We start from the raw sequence: 17,924 nt of genomic DNA on the forward strand, positions 1-17,924 counted from the left end.
GAAAACAACCTAAGCTTGTCCAATAACCAACCCTTCCACACCCCCAAACACGACATTAATTCCTGTCAGTCACTTATGTAGACACTCCTGTTCATACATACATCTCATTCTCCTTTTTCACTTGTGTACTGGAATTGACAGTAAACAATTGACAGTAAACATTATGTCTCCTTATAGCAGAAAATGATTGGAGACATTTAAAGAGGTAGATACATTTTTGAAAGATAGAGAAACTGGAGAGTATGGGGCAATAGCAACAGAAGGGGAGTTGAGGGCATGAACATATTGCAAGGTGGGGTTAGATTGAGGGGCCAAGTGGTCTAGTCCTGTTTCCTTGTGTTCCCATGACTGAACAAATTAAGACTTCTTTTTTGTCCACTTTGTGTTGCTAGACCTATTGCTTGGGCAGTGTTAAATCTTAATGCTTTTGCAATCCAAAAGTTCTTTTGAAGTTGAGAATGAGTCATAAAACTTGTTGCTTACAAACATTTTATTAAATGTTACAAGAGCAAAATGGTTGTTGTGATGTATCTAGTATGGTAGTGTTGTGGGTAGAGCTTGTCACTCACTTTCAGCTTCTACTGCTGGCTAGCAGTCTTGCGAAAAGGACAGTCGAGTATGTAAGTCTCATCCTGCCAGTACATAGCCTCTCCAACTGTAAGCCTCATGTAGTGCATCCTCACTGGCAACACATGGAAACTGAACCCCTTTCGGACTCAGGCTGAACTGCAGAGGATGGGGAGGAGGTCTGGCCCCTGAACACATAGCATGCAGGCCCACCAGATCCCCAGCTACGGGTAAATAGCCCCCACTGCCTTGTGGGCAGCCTCAGGAGAGATGAAGGTTGCAGGAGTAAACCCTGACAGCAAATCCGGAGTGGAGCTCCTGAGGCAGCTGGACATCTTTGAACATCCTTCCAGCAGCTCCTGCAGCCAAGCTGGTGCCAAACATATTGCTTTATAAGCTTTCCTTTGGGCTACACTGGTGTGGCCTAGAGGGGTATCTTGACAACTAGACATCTCAGGATCCCCATACCTTCTTGTCCAGGCTCGTGATGATGATCATCACCCAATGTCCTTCGAGACAGATAGATGCCAACCAACCAACAAGAAAGGAAACAAAAATGGAGAGAGCAAAGGGGAAAATGTGGGGAAAGAGAGAAGAACCAAAGGAAAAGAAAAAAGACTCAAAGTACTGTGAACTTCTTATACGAGACTACTGATATTCCATTGATCATATTAACCAAACATACAGCCAGATTCAAGTAATAGGATAGTCGCCATTGAAACTAAGAAGTTTCCAGAAATATACAGGGGCAACTGTAACTACTGAACAATTACATGTATATAGATTATATAAAAATACAAACAAGCATAAGAAAAAGTTAATAAGGCACGGGACTAGTAAACCCAGAGCTACAGAAACACCAACAGAAGCTCCAAAGACATTATCCCTGGGAGAGGAAGGTTCTTCAAAGATGGTCTACAGTGGGAGACAACTTGAAATACTGGCCCAGGTCAGAGGGCTCTGGAACACAAGAAAATCTGCCAATGCTGGAAATCCAAACCAATACACACAGAATGCTGAAGGAACTCAGCAAGCCAGGCAGCATCTATGGAAAAGAGTAAACATTCAACGTTTCGGGCCGAGACCCTTCATCAGGACATTGGTATAGGGTCTTGGCCCAAAACGTCGACAATTCCTCCAGCATTTTGTGGGTGTTGTTAGAGGACCCTGGCAAGTTGCTGTCAGCGGCCTAAGTCCAGTAGGGATGAGAAGCTTAATTAACAAGAAAGTTAAGCTACATGAAAATAACAACTCTACAGGCTAATTCAACAGCGGTGCTTGCTAACAAAGTGTACCATGCAAGGCAGCCTAAACGTGCATCAATGAGCTAATTGCAAAATCATCCAGAGGAAGGCAAACTGAGCCTGATGACAAGTGTACAATAAAGACAGGTCATTAACCTTTTGACTCAGCAGTGATGGGAAAATCCACGCTGCAAGATGAATATTAACAACTATTTTAGCATATTGCTAAATTAACATAATTAGAAAAGATAAGCTGGAAAACAAGACCTGGCAAAGCTCAGAAAAACAGTTTATTTGACACCAACATTTGTATGGGGGGGGGGGGGGGTAATACAGCTTTTCAAAGGTTCAAAATAAACTTATTAACAAAGTATATCCAGTACATGTTACCATATACTACCCTGAGATTTATTTCTTGAAGACATTTATATTAAATAGAAAGAAATACAATGGAATCAAACAAAAAAACACGAGACGGACAAACAACCAATATGCAAAAGGCAACAAAGTGGAAATATAAAAAGAAAGAAAACAAATAAATAGCTGAGAACATGAATTGTGGAGTCCTTGAAGGTGAGTCCATAGGTTGTGGGAACAATTTAGTGATGGGGTAAGTGAAGTTGAATGAAATTATCCTCTCTGGCTCAAGAGCCTGACGGTTGAGTGGTAATAACTGCTCCTGAACCTGGTGGTGTGGAACCTGAGGCTCCTGTTCTTCCTCCTTGATGGCCACAGAGAGAAGAGTGTTTGTGTTGGATTGTGAGGGTCCTTGATGATGGATAATCTTTTGGAAGATCAGCCATGTGAAAAAGACAAGAATTAAAAATAAGAAAAAATCCAACTCTGTGCCTGAGAAACACACACAAAACTCTGGAGGAACTTGACAGGTCAGGCAGCATCTATAGATGGAAGTGAACACTGAACATTTCAAAGGGTCTCAGCCCAAAACATCAACTGTTCATTTCCCTCCGCAGATGCTGCCTGACCTGCTGAGCACCTCTAGCATTTTGTGTGTTGGTCTAGATTTCCAGCATCTGCAGAGTCTTGAGTCTCCACATTTTTCCTGGCCCTTTTGTTTCATGTCAGATTTCCAGATCCACTTTTTTTTTGCATACAAGCACTGATATAGCTGACTCTTGCAAGTACTCATCTAGAGTTTATTTTATCCACGATCTAAACTCAGATCACAGCTATGAGAATATTTCAGCTCAGTTGTAGTTCAGCAATCTAATAATCTCAGCTCCAGCTTCTGCAATTGATGTCTTCAAAGTTTGTACTTAGCAACTGGGTAATTTTCCTAAACAGGGACAAATTATACTCCATTAACTATAATTTCAAAATGGTTAGTTTAAGCCCCACCAAAAGTAAAGTCAAAAACTATCTAGCAATCTATGATACTACTATTCTCAATGCAAGCAGTTTACAAAGACTCTGTTCCTCTTTATAGATACTGCCTGACCTGCTGAGTTCCTCCAGCATTTTGTGTGTGTTACTCTGGATTTCCAGCATCTGCAGAATCTCTTGAGTAAATGGTTTTGCTGACTGCATTTTTTTTCCAGTAGATTTTTCACTTTATTCTACATTGTTATTGTTTTACCTGATTCTATTGGAGAATAAAGTTGCAACGTTTGCTGTGTGGCCAGAACTATGTGACCAGCCTTATATTTACTATGTATCCAATTTATTAGCTAGAATGTAATCTCTGTATTGTCTCTGTACTATTGAACACATCAGTGCCTTAAGAATGTAGCTAACAGTGAAAGTTAGCATGTAGAGATAACGGTGGTAGACGGGATTGTGGAGTGGTGTGATGGTATGGGAACCAGTCAAGGCCAGGAAGGGGGACACGTGTTCCAGGGAGTAGACTAGAGCAAGTATGGGCTATGGAGTGGTGTGATGGTATGGGGACCAAGGGGGACACATGTTCCAGGGAGTAGACGAGAGCAAGTATGGGCTACTTAGCAGAAATATTGGTGGCGAACAGAGAAGCTAATGTGCTGGTGATAAGCGTTGCAAGCGGATAGGGTATGCTAATGTAATTGAGATAGGAGACGAGGGTATGCTAATGCAACTGAGATAGGAGACGAGGGTATGCTAATGCGACTAAGATAAGAAATTACTATAAAGAATACTGTGAACTAGGGCTCTGCAGACAATTAGTGACACGCTCATTAATTGTCTCAGCTTTTGTTTGCAAATAAAGGCTTAAATTTCTCGAAGGATCTTCTGCGTCTCCTAGTTACTTCAAGAAACCACGACAATTCTAGCTCAATTCAATTCTAGCCCTGTTTCCATCCAAGGGGTCAGTGTGGACATGGTGGAGGATTACAAATACCTGGGGATACGAATTGACAATAAACTGGACTGGTCAAAGAACACTGAGGCTGTCTACAAGAAGGGTCAGAGCCGTCTCTACTTCCTGAGGAGACTGAGGTCCTTTAACATCTGCCGGACGATGCTGAGGATGTTCTACGAGTCTGTGGTGGCCAGTGCTATCATGTTTGCTGTTGTGTGCTGGGGCAGCAGGCTGAGGGTAGCAGGCACCAACAGAATCAACAAACTCATTCGTAAGGCCAGTGATGTTGTGGGGGTAGAACTGGACTCTCTGACGGTGGTGTCTGAAAAGAGGATGCTGTCCAAGTTGCATGCCATCTTGGACAATGTCTCCCATCCACTCCATAATGTACTGGTTAGGCACAGGAGTACATTCAGCCAGAGACTCATTCCACCGAGATGTAACACTGAGCGTCATAAGAAGTCATTCCCGACTGTGGCCATCAAACTTTACAACTCCTCCCTCGGACTGTCAGACACCCTGAGCCAACAGGCTGGTCCTGGATGTATTTCCACTTGGAATAATTTACTTATCATTATTTAATTATTTATGGTTTTATATTGCTATATTTCTACACTATTCTTGGTTGGTGTGACTGTAATGAAACCCAATTTCCCTCGGGATCAATAAAGTATGTCTGTCTGTCTGTCAATGCACAGTGTAACGATTTGATTTCTATGACAGCTGAGTGCTGTCGCAGGAAAGCAACATCCATCATCCAGGACTCCCACAATCCAGGCCATTTCCTCGTCTCACTGCTGCCATCAGGAAGGAGGTACAGGAGTGTCAGCTCCCACACCACCAGGTTATGACCCCTCAATCATCAGCCTCTTGAACTGGAGCAGAACAATTTTCTCACTCAACACTGATCCCACAACTTATGGACTCACATTCAAGGACTTTTCAACTTATGTTCTCGATATTTATTGGGTTGTTTTGCACATTGGTTGTCTGTCCATCTTTGTTGTACGTAGTTTTTCATTGATTCTATTGTGTTTCTTTGTATTTAATGTGAATTCCCACAAGAAAATGAATCATATAGTGAGGGTAGCTTATAGTGAGGTACTGTATATGTACTTAGATAATAAATTTACTTTAAACTTTGAACAGTATGCAAGACAGGCTTTTCACTGCACCTCAGTACATGTGACAATAATAAACCATGTCTAATACCAGTAAAAGAACTAGGCTGGAAATGGAATCCTGTGGTCATTCACTTTATTGCACTTTCAGTAGCTTCTACACTTTATTCTGCATTGTTATCGTTTTACCTTATTCTAGTTCAATGCACTGTGTAATGATTTGAACTACATAAATAGTTTGCAAGCAAGCTTTTCACTGTCAAACGTGAAAATAAAATCCATTATCAAAGTCCATATAGGTTCCCAAAAGCTGCCTTGAGATTCATTTTCTTGCAGGTGTTTACAGAAAAATTAAGAAATACAATAGAATTTACAAAAAAAAACTCCACACAAAGAATGACTGACAAACAACCAATTTGCAAAAGACAAATTGTGCAAATAAAATAGAATACCAGGAATATGAGTTGTTCTTGAAAGTGAGTCTGTGGATCATAGAATCACTGTATATTGGTACATACAACAATAATAAACCAGAACAGCAGAACCAAATGGTAAGGCTCTGGGGAGTGTCATGGAACAGAGAACCCTAGGCTGCAGGTACGTGGTGGCACAGGTAGACAAGGGGTGAAGAAGTTATTTGGCACATTTCCCTTCATCAGTCAGGATACTGTGTACAACCGTCAGGATGCAAGTACAATTTGAACTGGAATTGGCATTGGTTTATTATTGTCACATATATCGAAGCACAGTGAAAATCTTGACTTGTATACTGTTCTTGCAGATCAAATCATTACCCAGTGCACGGGGGATAAAGACGCCCTTGGAGTACTGCTACTGCATCTTTCCAGTGATAGGAAGAATGTCATTAAACTGGAAAGGGTGCAGAAAGAAGGATATTATCAGGATTGGAGGACTTAGTTAGAAGGAGAAAGATTGGCTTATTTACTATGTTTACATCAAAACATACAGTTCAGTAAAATGCATAGTTTGTGCTAATGATGTGCTGGGGTCAGCCTGTTGGTGCCAACAGACCATGCCCACAACTCAGTAGTCCTACAAGTTTGGAATACGTGTGGAAACCAGAGCACCTAGGAAAAACCATGTGGTCATGGGGAGAACGTACAAACTCCCTACAGACACCTTTCCTACCACTGGTGCTGTAAAAAGCATTATGCCATGCTGCATAACTACCAAGAGGCTGGATAAGCTGGATCCGTCTTTCCCTGCAATGGAGGAGGCCGAGGGGTGACCTTACAGAGGTCTTTAAAATCATGAGGGCTAAAAGTGACTAGCCACAGATGTTTCCACAGGGTAGGGAGTTCAAAACTAGAGGACATAGGTTTAAAGTGAAAGGCAAAATGTATAAAAGGAACCAGAAGGGCAACTTTTTTTTAATTGAAATAATAAAAATGTATTTACAAGAATAAGCTGAGCAATGCCTTTTCATTCTTTACATTCAAAGTTGATGCATTCTAGTACTGATCTATTTCATTCCTACATATCAACCACTGCCAATCACATAGGCCCCTAGAGTGGTATCCTATTCCAATAACTGACGGGCTACCTGCCCCAACCTGGGCCCTCCCTCTTCAGTAGCAGAAGAACCCTACACTGTCATTCTTCCCCGCTGAGCCTTTGTGGTGGCAGTACCAAGTTTCAGTGTATCCCTCAGCACATACACCTGCAGTCTGGAATGTACCAATCAGCAGCGTTCCTTCACGGACATCTCAACGTACAGGCAGACCAACAACTTACTCCTCCACCACCCCCCCAGAACCTTTGATGCCCTTACTAATCAAGAATCTAACAACCTCCGCTTTAAATATACCCAGTGACTTGGCCTCCACAGTCTGCATGTCTATCTGATGTCAGTGGGTCAGGTAAATAAAGGACATTCCCCCCTTCCTTTCCAGTCATGATGAAGAGTCTCAGCCTAAAATGCCAACTGTTTATTCCTCTCCACAGATGCTGCCTGACCTACTGAGTTCCTCCAGGATTTGTGTATTACTCTGGGCTTTCAGCAACCATAGAATCTCTCGTGTTTATTCCTCTCCACAGATGCTGCCTGACCTACTGAGTTCCTCCAGGATTTGTGTGTTACTCTGGGCTTCCAGCAACTGCAGAATCTCTCGTGTTTATTCCTCTCCACAGATGCTGCCTGACCTAATGGGTTCCTCCAGGATTTGTGTGTTACTCTGGGCTTTCAGCAACTGCAGAATCTCTCGTGTTTATTCCTCTCCACAGAAGATTTGAACACGAACAAACAAAGCTAAGACTGAATTCTCTTCACCACTCGGACTGAACAGGCAAGCTCTATGTTCCTGCCAATGCTTGCCAAGTTTTTATTGATGCACCATATGAATGTAAAATGGCTTGGTACGGGAACTGCTCTGCATGTGACCACGAGAAACTGCCGAGAAGTACATCACAGAAAACAGCCTCCCCTCTACAGATTCTGTCGACGCTTCTCACTGCCTCAGTAAAGCAGGCAGCATAGTCAAAGAACCCATCCACCCCAGATACTCTCTTCTCCCCACTCCCATCGGGCAAAAGATTAAAAAGAAAGCCTGAAAGCACATACCTCAAGGACATTGTTGATCCTGCTGTTATACAGCTACTAAATGGTCGCTTAGCATGATTCTATTTAGAGATACAGCACAGTAATAATTGACCTTTCTGACCCAACAAGTCTGAACCGCCCAGTTATACTCATGTGACCAATTAACCTACTGGCCCATACATCTTTGGAATGTGGGACAAAACCAAAGCACCCAGCAGAAACCCACAAGGTCACAGGGCAAACGTACAGGCTGTTTAGACAGCAGCAGGAACTGAAGCTAGGTGGCTGGTGCTGTAATAGTGTTAGGCTACTGTGCCTGCACTGCACCTTCTCTGCAATTTAGTTTGCAGAGGTACATGGACAGAAGGGGGTGGAAGTCAATGGGACTAGGCAGAATAACTGTTCAGCAAGGACTAGGTGAGCCAAAGGGCCTGTTTATGTGCTATGGTGCTCAAAAACTTCATTCTGTACTCCTGATGAAGGGTTTCGGCCCGAAACGTCGTCACTACCTCCTCCCATAGATGCTGTCTGGCCTGCTGAGTTCTGCCAGCATTTTGTGTTTTTAATTATTTCCAGCATCTGCAGATTCACTCGTGTTGCTTCTGTATTCTGTTATTGCTTTTTCCTTACACTACTCAATGTACTGATGAGATTAAATGATCTGTATGAACAATATACAAGATTAGTTTTTCCACTGAATCGCAGTAGATGTTACAATGAACTATTTCACTAATGAAGTCACATCAAATCAGCATGGGGAGAAGAGGAAATAGAGAGGATTGAAACTTCTGACAGACTAACACAGAAAGAGACTTTAAGAGAAATTTAAAGGTTCATGGATGGGAGGGGTATGGAACAGTATGGTCCAGCTAAAAGCAGACCAATAGTTCAGCGTGAACAAGATGGGCCTAAGAGCCTGTTTCTGTGCTGTAGTTGCTCTATTACTCTAGAACTATGAAGTATTAAATCTACAACTATTAAAACCCGAGTGAATGAAATAGTGGAGAATTTGGGTTGGAGGGATTTCATCTTTTGCGGTGAATTTGGCCAGCACCATATATGCCACGACAGGAATTTTGCATTGTTGAGTACTTGAATGGGAAAGTAGACAGCTAGCTGCTGGAAGAAGCACCAACTTCTAAATGCTCACATATCACAGGTGTAATGACAGCAGAATGAACAGTTACCCTCATGGCAAGTCCTAAACTCAGAGAGGGGCTTGTGTACTGATCTCAAAACCAGAAAGTAGACCACAAGGCCATAAGACCATTTAGACCATCAAGTCTGCTCCATCATGGCTGACTTATTATCCCTCTCAACCCCATTCACCTGCCTCCTCTCCATAGCCTTTGACACCCTTATTAATCAAGAAGCTGTAAAACCTGCTTTAAATACACAATGACTTGGCCTCCACAGCCATCAGTGGCAATGAACTCCACAGATTCACCACCCTCTGGCTAAAGAAATTACTCCCTATCTCTATTCTAAAGCAATGTCACTCTATTCTGAGGCTGTGCCCTATGGTCCTAGACTCCTCACTAATAGAAGCGTCTTCTCCACCTCTAGCCTATCTAGGCCTTTCAATATTTGATAGGTTTCAATGAGATCCTCCCCCACTCAGTTTTCTAAACTCCAGCGAGTACAGGCCCAGACCCAACAAATGCTCCTCGGGTTAACCCTTTCATTCCTAGGATAATTCTCAAATATGTAGGATTATTGGGAACGTGAAGAAAATGATACAACATTAGCAAGGTAAGTGTCAATCAGTGAAGAACAGAAACAGTAAATAAACCATGGCATTTTCAAAGCTATCATTTTCTAATCCTTCGTCTAACAACAAGCTATAGGGAATAGTGTACTCAGCCCAATATATCGCAGGTACATCCCTCCCCACCATCAGTAGGGTGTCAAAGGATACAAGGAGAAAGCAGAACGGGTTTGTGTGGGATAATAAATGATTGCTTGGCAGAATTGATTCAATGGGTCAAATGGCCCGAGTCTACTCCAAAGTCTACAGGAGATGCTGCCTCAAGATGGTGACAGCTTGTTGACAAGATTGACTCTTGCCCTCACAATCTGTCTCATTATGATCGTACACTTTATTATTTACCTGCACTGCACTTTTTCGGCAGCTCTTCCATGTTATTCTGCACTGATATTGTTTTACCTTCTTCTAGCTGAATGCACTGTGTCATGATTTACAGGAACAGGACAGGACATACCTGAGCAACTTTGCATGTCGTTGGACAGAAGCTACATTATTAACACAGCTAGAATCAGATTCATTCATTTATCACATACACACTGAAACATACAGTGAAATGCTTCACTTGTGTTAACAACCGGCATGACTTAGGGGCAGCCCACATGTTTTGGCATCAATATAACATGGCCAATATAACATTCCATCATTGGAATGTGGGAAGAAACCAGAGCACCAGGAGGAAACCCATCCAGTCGCAGCGAGAATGTACAAACTCCTTACAGACAGCAGCAAAAATTGGACCCCAATCGTTAGTGCTGTAAACCACTATGCTAACCACTACACTACGTGCTGCATCAGGATCACAAGATATTGAAGGAGATGAGGTTATGGGTTCACATGAGCAATTTTCCACCATGCTTTAAAACTTGAATGGAAACCTTGGTCTGCTTGTTTTTATTCAATGTGTGGTGAAAAACTTGTGTTGAAGATGAACTCTGACAAAGTATTCTTCAAAGTGCTCCACCCAACAAGCACTTGCCCTCATGAGTTAATGGTCCACTAGGCTATAGAGATCCCCGACTTCTGGAAGCTTCAGCGAACTGAAAAGACTACAGATGGCACCACCTAACATTGCAGACCTACCACCAACAGTGTCTCTGCAAAGTTCTCCAAAATCATGAACAGGTTAGGGTAAACAGTGCCAGCATCTACACCCAAACCATGCCACAATGTTCAGCAGAACAACACAATCAACCATATCAATAACAACACAACAAAACAAGCAGCTTTCCAACGCTCCTGAATCCTGAAGTTCCAGGTTCAAGAACAGCTACTTCCCAGTTCTTCGACCAACCATCATAAACCTAATCACTGCAGTTTACCAACACTGACCAGTTTGAACTTTTTTTTGTTCCAATTGTGTTTTCTTGTAAAATTTTCATTCATTTATGTTTAATTTACACTTTTCTTATGAATTCTGCTTATCTGATGCTCTGAGCCTGTGATGCTGCTGCAATTAAATTTTTCATTGCACCTGTGCAGACATGTACTTGTGCAGATGACAATGAACCCGACTTTAATTTTGAGTTGAGTATCATCAACAAATGCATTATTTTAATATACTGCTAAGTAAATTAAAAAAAAATTACCAGATGATATAGTTCATTGTTACCAAGGTCCAATTCTTCCAGTTTGCAGAGAAGAGAAAGTGATCTGAAAATTAAGAGGCAAATATTTATTACTAATTCATTTGCAATCCAGGTCATTGCACCAGTAAATACAAGCACGGGCTAAACAAGAAATAACCCACCACACAATGTTATATTTACTGAAAAATCAACAGCCTTGATTAATTTTTATTTTCTAGGAAAAAAAAACTTAAGTTTAGATAGCATCTTCTAATTTATCAAACACTTCAGGGAATGATCACTTGGGAGATGGAAAGACTTTCCTCCATCGCAGGGTGAAAATGAAATTATACATTAAGTGTAAAATTCTAAAATCACAGATAAATGTTGTGAAATTTGTTGTTCTGCATCAACAGTACATTGCAATACATAAAATAATTCTTATAAGTTACAATAAGAAATATTAAAAAAAACAGTGCAAAAGCTGAGCAAACTAGTGAGGAAATGTTCATGGAGCATTCCTGAAAGGCTGTGTGTGAGATGTTCCTAAAGCATTGAGTGTGTGCAATAAACAGCTCCTTGCAATAAACAGATAAATTAATCCTGAATATAAACTTATTGCCCAGCCTGAGTCCAGAGGCAGAGACAGAATGTAATGGCTTGCACTTTCAATAAAATCTTCCTGGCCTTTTTGCAAATTTCACTAGTATCATTTGCTGATCCCTACGGCTCTGTGAACCGTCAGCTAGTAAATGTGTGTTCCAGAGGAGTGGACCGGGGCCAAGGTGTGTATTTCCCAAACATTAAGTATTTAAAGATACTTGCATGGGCATGTCAGTATAGTATTTGTGTTAAGTTGGTCCTCTTAATGCAGGGAGATTTAAATTCCAGCACACTGCTTATACACAGGCCTCCTGTCCTTGGAGAGAAGGGCCTGAATGCATTTAATATCACCCCTAAACAGCAATGAGCTGGTTCTTCTGTAATGGCTCCAACAAACAATTAGCACCCCTTCCCCACACACCTATTGTTCATAAATAAAGAAGGAATTTTTAACAAAGTAAAAAAATTTTTACTTTTTTATTTTGCAGGAATAAACCATTCAATGTTTTTTATTCTTTATATTCATAGTCATTGCTTTCCATACTGTTCTATTACATTCCTACACATCAGTAGCACTGCTGCTACTCCTGTGGACTCCTAAGGTGGTACACCACTACATTAATTGATGGGCTTCCTCATCCAACCCAACCCCTCCCTATCCAGTATCAGAAGAACCCTACACCGTAGTCCTTCCTCATCAAGCCCTTGTGGTGGGTGCACTAAGTTTCACCAACCTTGGCACGTAGTCCTGCAACCTGGAATGTGTCAGTCCACAGATATCTCAACACGCTGGTAGATTAACAAGTTTTGGGCAGACCAAAGAGTATTTTTCACCAAATTGATGATTCACCAGCAGCACTTGATATTTGCCGCCATGTGTGTCCCTGGGAACAGCCCATATATTAGAGTCCTCTGTCACACAGCTGCTCAGGATAAAGCTCGACACACCTTCTTTGCAAACCAACAGTCTACAAAGAGGTGAACTACTTGCAGTGTGGAGGATCAGTGAGATCTTGGGGTCCGTGTCCATAGGATACTCAAAGCTGCTGCGTAGGTTGACAGTGCTGTTAAGAAGGCATACGTTACATTGGCCTTCATCAACCATGGGAATAAGTTCAAGACTGTGAGGTAATGTTACAGCTATACAAGACCTTGGTCAGACCCCACTTGGAGTACTGTGTTCAGTTCTGGTCACCTCATTACAGGAAGGATGTGGACACTATAGAGAGAGTGCAGAGGAATTAGAGAGCATATCTTATGAGAATAGGTTGAGTGAACCTGGCCTTTTCTCGTTGGAGCAACAGAGGATGAAAGGTGACCTGATAGAGGTGAATAAGATGATGAAGAGACACTGATCATGTGGATAGCCAAAGGCTTTTTCCCAGGGCTGAAATGACTAACACTAGGAGCATAGGAGAGTTTACACTGGAGAGTTTAACATCGGTAGCTGAGCGAAGGGCGCTGAATAGGCTACGGTCAATTATGGATAACTCTGAACATCCTCTACATAGCACCATCCAGAGACAGAGAAGCAGTTTCAGCGACAGGTTACTATCGATGCAATGCTCCTCAGACAGGATGAAGAGGTCAATACTCCCCAATGCCATTAGGCTTTACAATTCTACCGCCAGGACTTAAGAACTTTTTAAAAGCTATTATTAATGCTTTTTGAGATAGTGATTTAGATGTATATCATATTTTTTTTACTGAGTTAAGTATTGTATGTAATTAGTTTTGCTACAACAAGTGTATGGGACATTGGAAAAAAGTTGAATTTCCCCATGGGGATGAATAAAGTATCTATCTATCTAGTTTTAAGGTGCTTAGAAGTACATACAAGGGGGGGTGTCAGGGATAAATTTTTCAGAGTGGTGGATGCGTGGAATGTATTGCCAGCAATGGTGATAGAGGCAGATACAATAGGGTATTTTAAGAGATTCTTAGATAGGTATATGGAGCTTAGAAAAATAGAGAGCTATGTGGTAGGGAAACTATGCAGTTTCTAGAGTAGGCTACATAGTTGGCACAACATTGTGGGCTGAAGGGCCTGTTATGTGCTGTAGATTTCTATGTTCTATGTACCGTCTCTTCCCTACTACAGTCATCCTGTGGGGACCAAGATCAATTGATTAAATGTCTACTGGCTCACTGGCCAGTCTCAAATATCCACATCAACACTTGTTCCCCTCCCCTCTTGATGAGGATTAGCAAACTAAAAGAGGTCAATTCTGACAGCAAATTGGTTAAGCCTCGGATATCAAGCGCATAAATCATCATCAGAGCAGAGCTAAGTCAAAGAACTGATTAGCAAAATGGAAGGAACATTCTAGGATAGTGGCCCAGGGAACACATACAGAAGGGGTTTCTTTCCCCTTCCTTTCCAGTCCTGAGCAAGAGTCTAAAGGGAAAAGTCCAAGCATGCTCAACCTGTCCTCATAAGACATGCTCTCTAACCCAGGCAGCATCTGGTAATTCTCCTCTTCACTCTAAATCTTTCACACCCTTCCTATAAAGAAGCAACCAGAACTGTTGGAAATCCATTGCTATACTGTAAAGAGTGCAAAGAAGATGAGCATGTTTCCAGGACTCGAGGATCTTGAGTTATAGGGAGAGATTATGTACAAAACATCAACTTTTTATTCCTCTCTGTGGATGCTGCCTGAAATGCTGAATTGCCTTTGGTGCGTTGCTCTGGATTTCCAGCAAAGGCATAACGGAAAATACTCCTTTTTTTTTGCTCCCTTTCTACATTTTAAATTAAAAAATCTGAAACACTTGGCTTAATTTTGAAGTCAAAGCAATCTTTCCCCATAAACACAGAAACCAAACAGCCAAGTCCACATCACCCTGAAAGCGGCTGTACAAATCAATAGTGTGGTATAGAAGGCAAATGGCACACTTAGTCAAGGCACTCAGTTCAAAAGTCAGGAAGTTATATTGCAGCTTTATAAAACTCTGGTTACGCTGCACCTGGAGTATTGCATTCACCCCGTTATTTGCAGGATGTGAAGGCTATGGAGAAGGTGCAGAAGTGGTTTATCAGGATGTTGTCTGGATTACATAGCATGTGCTAAAAGGAGAGGTTGGACAAACTAGGTTTGCTTTCTCTGGAGCAGCAGAGGCTGAGGAAAAACCATATGAAAAATTACACAATTATGAGAGGCATGGATAGAATAAATAATTGGTATCTTTCTCTCACAATCAAAATATCTAATACCAGAGGGCACTTAGGCTGAGAGTGAGGAAATTCAAATATGTGCTAGGTAATTTTTTAATGTCAGAGTGATAGGTACCTGGAATTTGCTTCCAGGTGATATGACAGAGGCATTTAAGAGGCTCATAAATAGGCATATGTATATACAGAGAATAGAGGCACATAGACCATGAACAGACAGAATACATTCGAGGTCTTTAGGTAGAGCAACACACACAAAATGCTGGAGGAACTCAGCAGGCCAGGTAGCATCTACGGAGGGAAATAAACAGATGGCTTTTCAGGACAAGACCCCTCATCAGAATCTGGCCTGAATCTTTGACTATTTATTCCCCTCCTTAGATGTTGCCCGATTTGCTAAGTTCCTCCAGCATTTTTTGTGCGTTACTCAAGACTTCCAGCACCTGCAGAAACGCCTGCCACTGCGGAGAGTGTAGTCCGGGATTTTTCTGTGTTTTGGATGTCAATTTGGACTATGAAATTGTTTTTTTCCAGTCTTATAGTTTTTATATTCTGTGCTTTCTTGCCTGATCTCAGCTTTTTTTTTTCCTATGCGGGGAGGGGTATTTGGAGGTTGATGCGCCTGATCCATTCGGGTTTTTTTTGTGCAGGAGGAGGTATGAGGTGGGGGTGGTTGACGTGCCTGTTCCATTTTTGTTCGTTTCTTTTGCAGGGAGGTGGGATTGTGGGGGTTGATGATGGTGCTGCCTTTCTTTCCTGGTTTCATGGCAACCCATTGAATTGAAGAATTTCAAAGTTGTATTCTTTGATAATAAATACAACTTTGAACCATTACCTTATGACAAAGCTCAATGAGAAGAATGCTAAAATCAATAATTAAACTTTGACAAGAAGAAACTTGGGCACAAGCCTCTCCAGCACCGAGGTCGTTACCTTTTGGACATGCCCCCTCACCATTGTGACTATCAAGGAGGTGGTACAGGAGCCTGAAGATACACGTTCAATGTTTCAGGAACAACTTCTTCCCCTCTGGCATCAGATTTCTGAATGAGCAATAAACCCATGTACACTACCTACTTTTTTTACACTACTTTTTTTCTCTCTCTTTTTGCACTGCTTATTTAACTATATATGTAACATTATGTATTGCAATGTACACAAAAAAGCAAATGTCAAGACATATGCCAGTGATATTAAACTTGATTCAAATTCAAATGTATCCATGCAGAGAAAGTGGGAAATTTCAGAGATCTTTATTTTTAAGGACAATTACCTGAGCTAGTTTCCCCACGCAAAAAATTTTCATTATTCTTCACCAGGGGCTGGAATTGGAGGCTGGTTGCAGCCTGTCCTGGGGTTGCTGGCCTGTCTGTGTATGTGTGTATGTGTGAGAGAGAGGGTGGGTGACAGGAGAAATGGGGCTTGCTCTTGATGAAGGGTCTTGTCCCGAAAAGGCGACTGTTTATCCCTTTCCATTGATGCTACCTGACCTGTTGAGTTCCTCCAGCAGTTTGTATGTTACTTTTGTTTTGCTACTGTTTATTTTTGTTGTTGTATGATGCTGCTTGTGTTGTTCTGCCGGAATGTGTGGACTTCCCACAGCACATCCTTAGATTGGGTTCATCATCAATGCAAATGATGCATTTCACTGTATATACAAAGACCATAAGACAAAGGAGCTGAATTACGCCATTTGGCTCATCGAATTTGTTCCACCATTCCATCATGGCTGATTTATTATCCCTCTTGACTTCATACTTCCCATAACCTTTAACACTCTGCCTAATAGAGAACCTGTCAACCTCTGCTTCAAATATACTGAATAACTTGGCCTCCACAGCTATCTGTGGCAATGAATTCCACACATTCACCACTCTCTGGCTGAAGAAATTGCTCCTCATCTCTGTTCTAAAGGGATATCCCCCTATTCTGAGGCTGGACCCTCTGGTCTGAGACTTCCCCACTATAGAAAATATCCTCTCCACGTCCACTGCAAACAAATGAATCTGATCAATAATAAATAAACAAACAAATCTGATCTGAACCAGCATAACAGAGGTCCATTATATGATAAAGTACAAGTCAAAAAGTTTAATTTCACCGTCATCAATCAGAATTTTTCATTTGCAAAATTGAAGCTGGTGTATAGCTATACAAATGAATAAAAACTCATTGAACTTACTCTGGTAGCAACGTCAGCAAGTTTTCCCGCAGTTCAAGAGATGCCAGGTTCAAAAGACTGAAACAAACAGCAAAGAGAAACACAGAGGTTAATTCAGATGATGACGTTCTATGGTTGGTATGTGTAACTCCTTTAAAAATGCTGTTTTGCAGAACTGGTTTGACAATGACTAAGAAGTGCATGGAAATTCAGTCATCCCCAGCTGGTGTCATGGGGTGGGGGGTATAGAGAAATGACATAAATACAGTGGTGAACAAGAAGAGGCAGCCTTGATCCTGACCTCTGTGGAGTTTATAAGTTCTTCCTGTGAATGCATAGGTTACCTCCCACATTACTGGTCTGCAGGTTATTTGGCCACAGATGGACAACAAGGACTCGTTGGGCTGAAGGGCCTGTTTCCCTGCATTTTGATGCCAAGGACCGGTTCAAGGTGAGCGATCAACAAAGACCATGTACAAAACCCAAAAGAAAACTGCAGAATACAAGGTACAACACAAAAAGTGAAAAGCCAAGAAAATGCATCCTGTAAAAGTATAGATGATTAAAATTCTGACCTCCCATAAATAAATAAAAGTTAAGTCAACTACCCTATCATTTGATAAACTTACCCAACACAAATCCAATTGATTTGACTCGTGTTTCTTTAGTTGCTATGAAGATATATGGTGTATTGACCTTTTATTTGGGACATTTAAGAGATTCTTAGATATGTATGCAGATGTATGTCAGTAGAAGACCTTTAGATACAGGGACAGAATTGGGCTGTTTGGCTTATCACGTTTGCTCTGCAATTTCATCATGGCTGATCCATTTGCCTCTCAGCCCCAATCCCCTGCATTCTCC

At 41.6% G+C, this 17,924-nt stretch overlaps 1 protein-coding gene across 1 annotated transcript in view; it reads right to left on the reverse strand.

Annotated features, from left to right (window-relative positions):
• The window catches only part of lrrc1 (leucine rich repeat containing 1), a 133,417-nt gene that overhangs the window by 45,357 nt on the left and 70,136 nt on the right, over positions 1-17,924 (reverse strand). Inside the window, exons 5-6 of the mRNA XM_073056722.1 lie at positions 17,082-17,138; positions 11,143-11,206 (exon numbers count right to left, since the gene is read on the reverse strand). Of these exons, the coding sequence (XP_072912823.1) occupies positions 11,143-11,206; positions 17,082-17,138 (121 nt within the window). The remainder of the gene's footprint in view (positions 1-11,142; positions 11,207-17,081; positions 17,139-17,924) is intronic.

Source organism: Hemitrygon akajei, chromosome 9, assembly GCF_048418815.1.
Source record: "Hemitrygon akajei chromosome 9, sHemAka1.3, whole genome shotgun sequence".
Lineage (NCBI taxonomy): Eukaryota > Metazoa > Chordata > Chondrichthyes > Myliobatiformes > Dasyatidae > Hemitrygon > Hemitrygon akajei.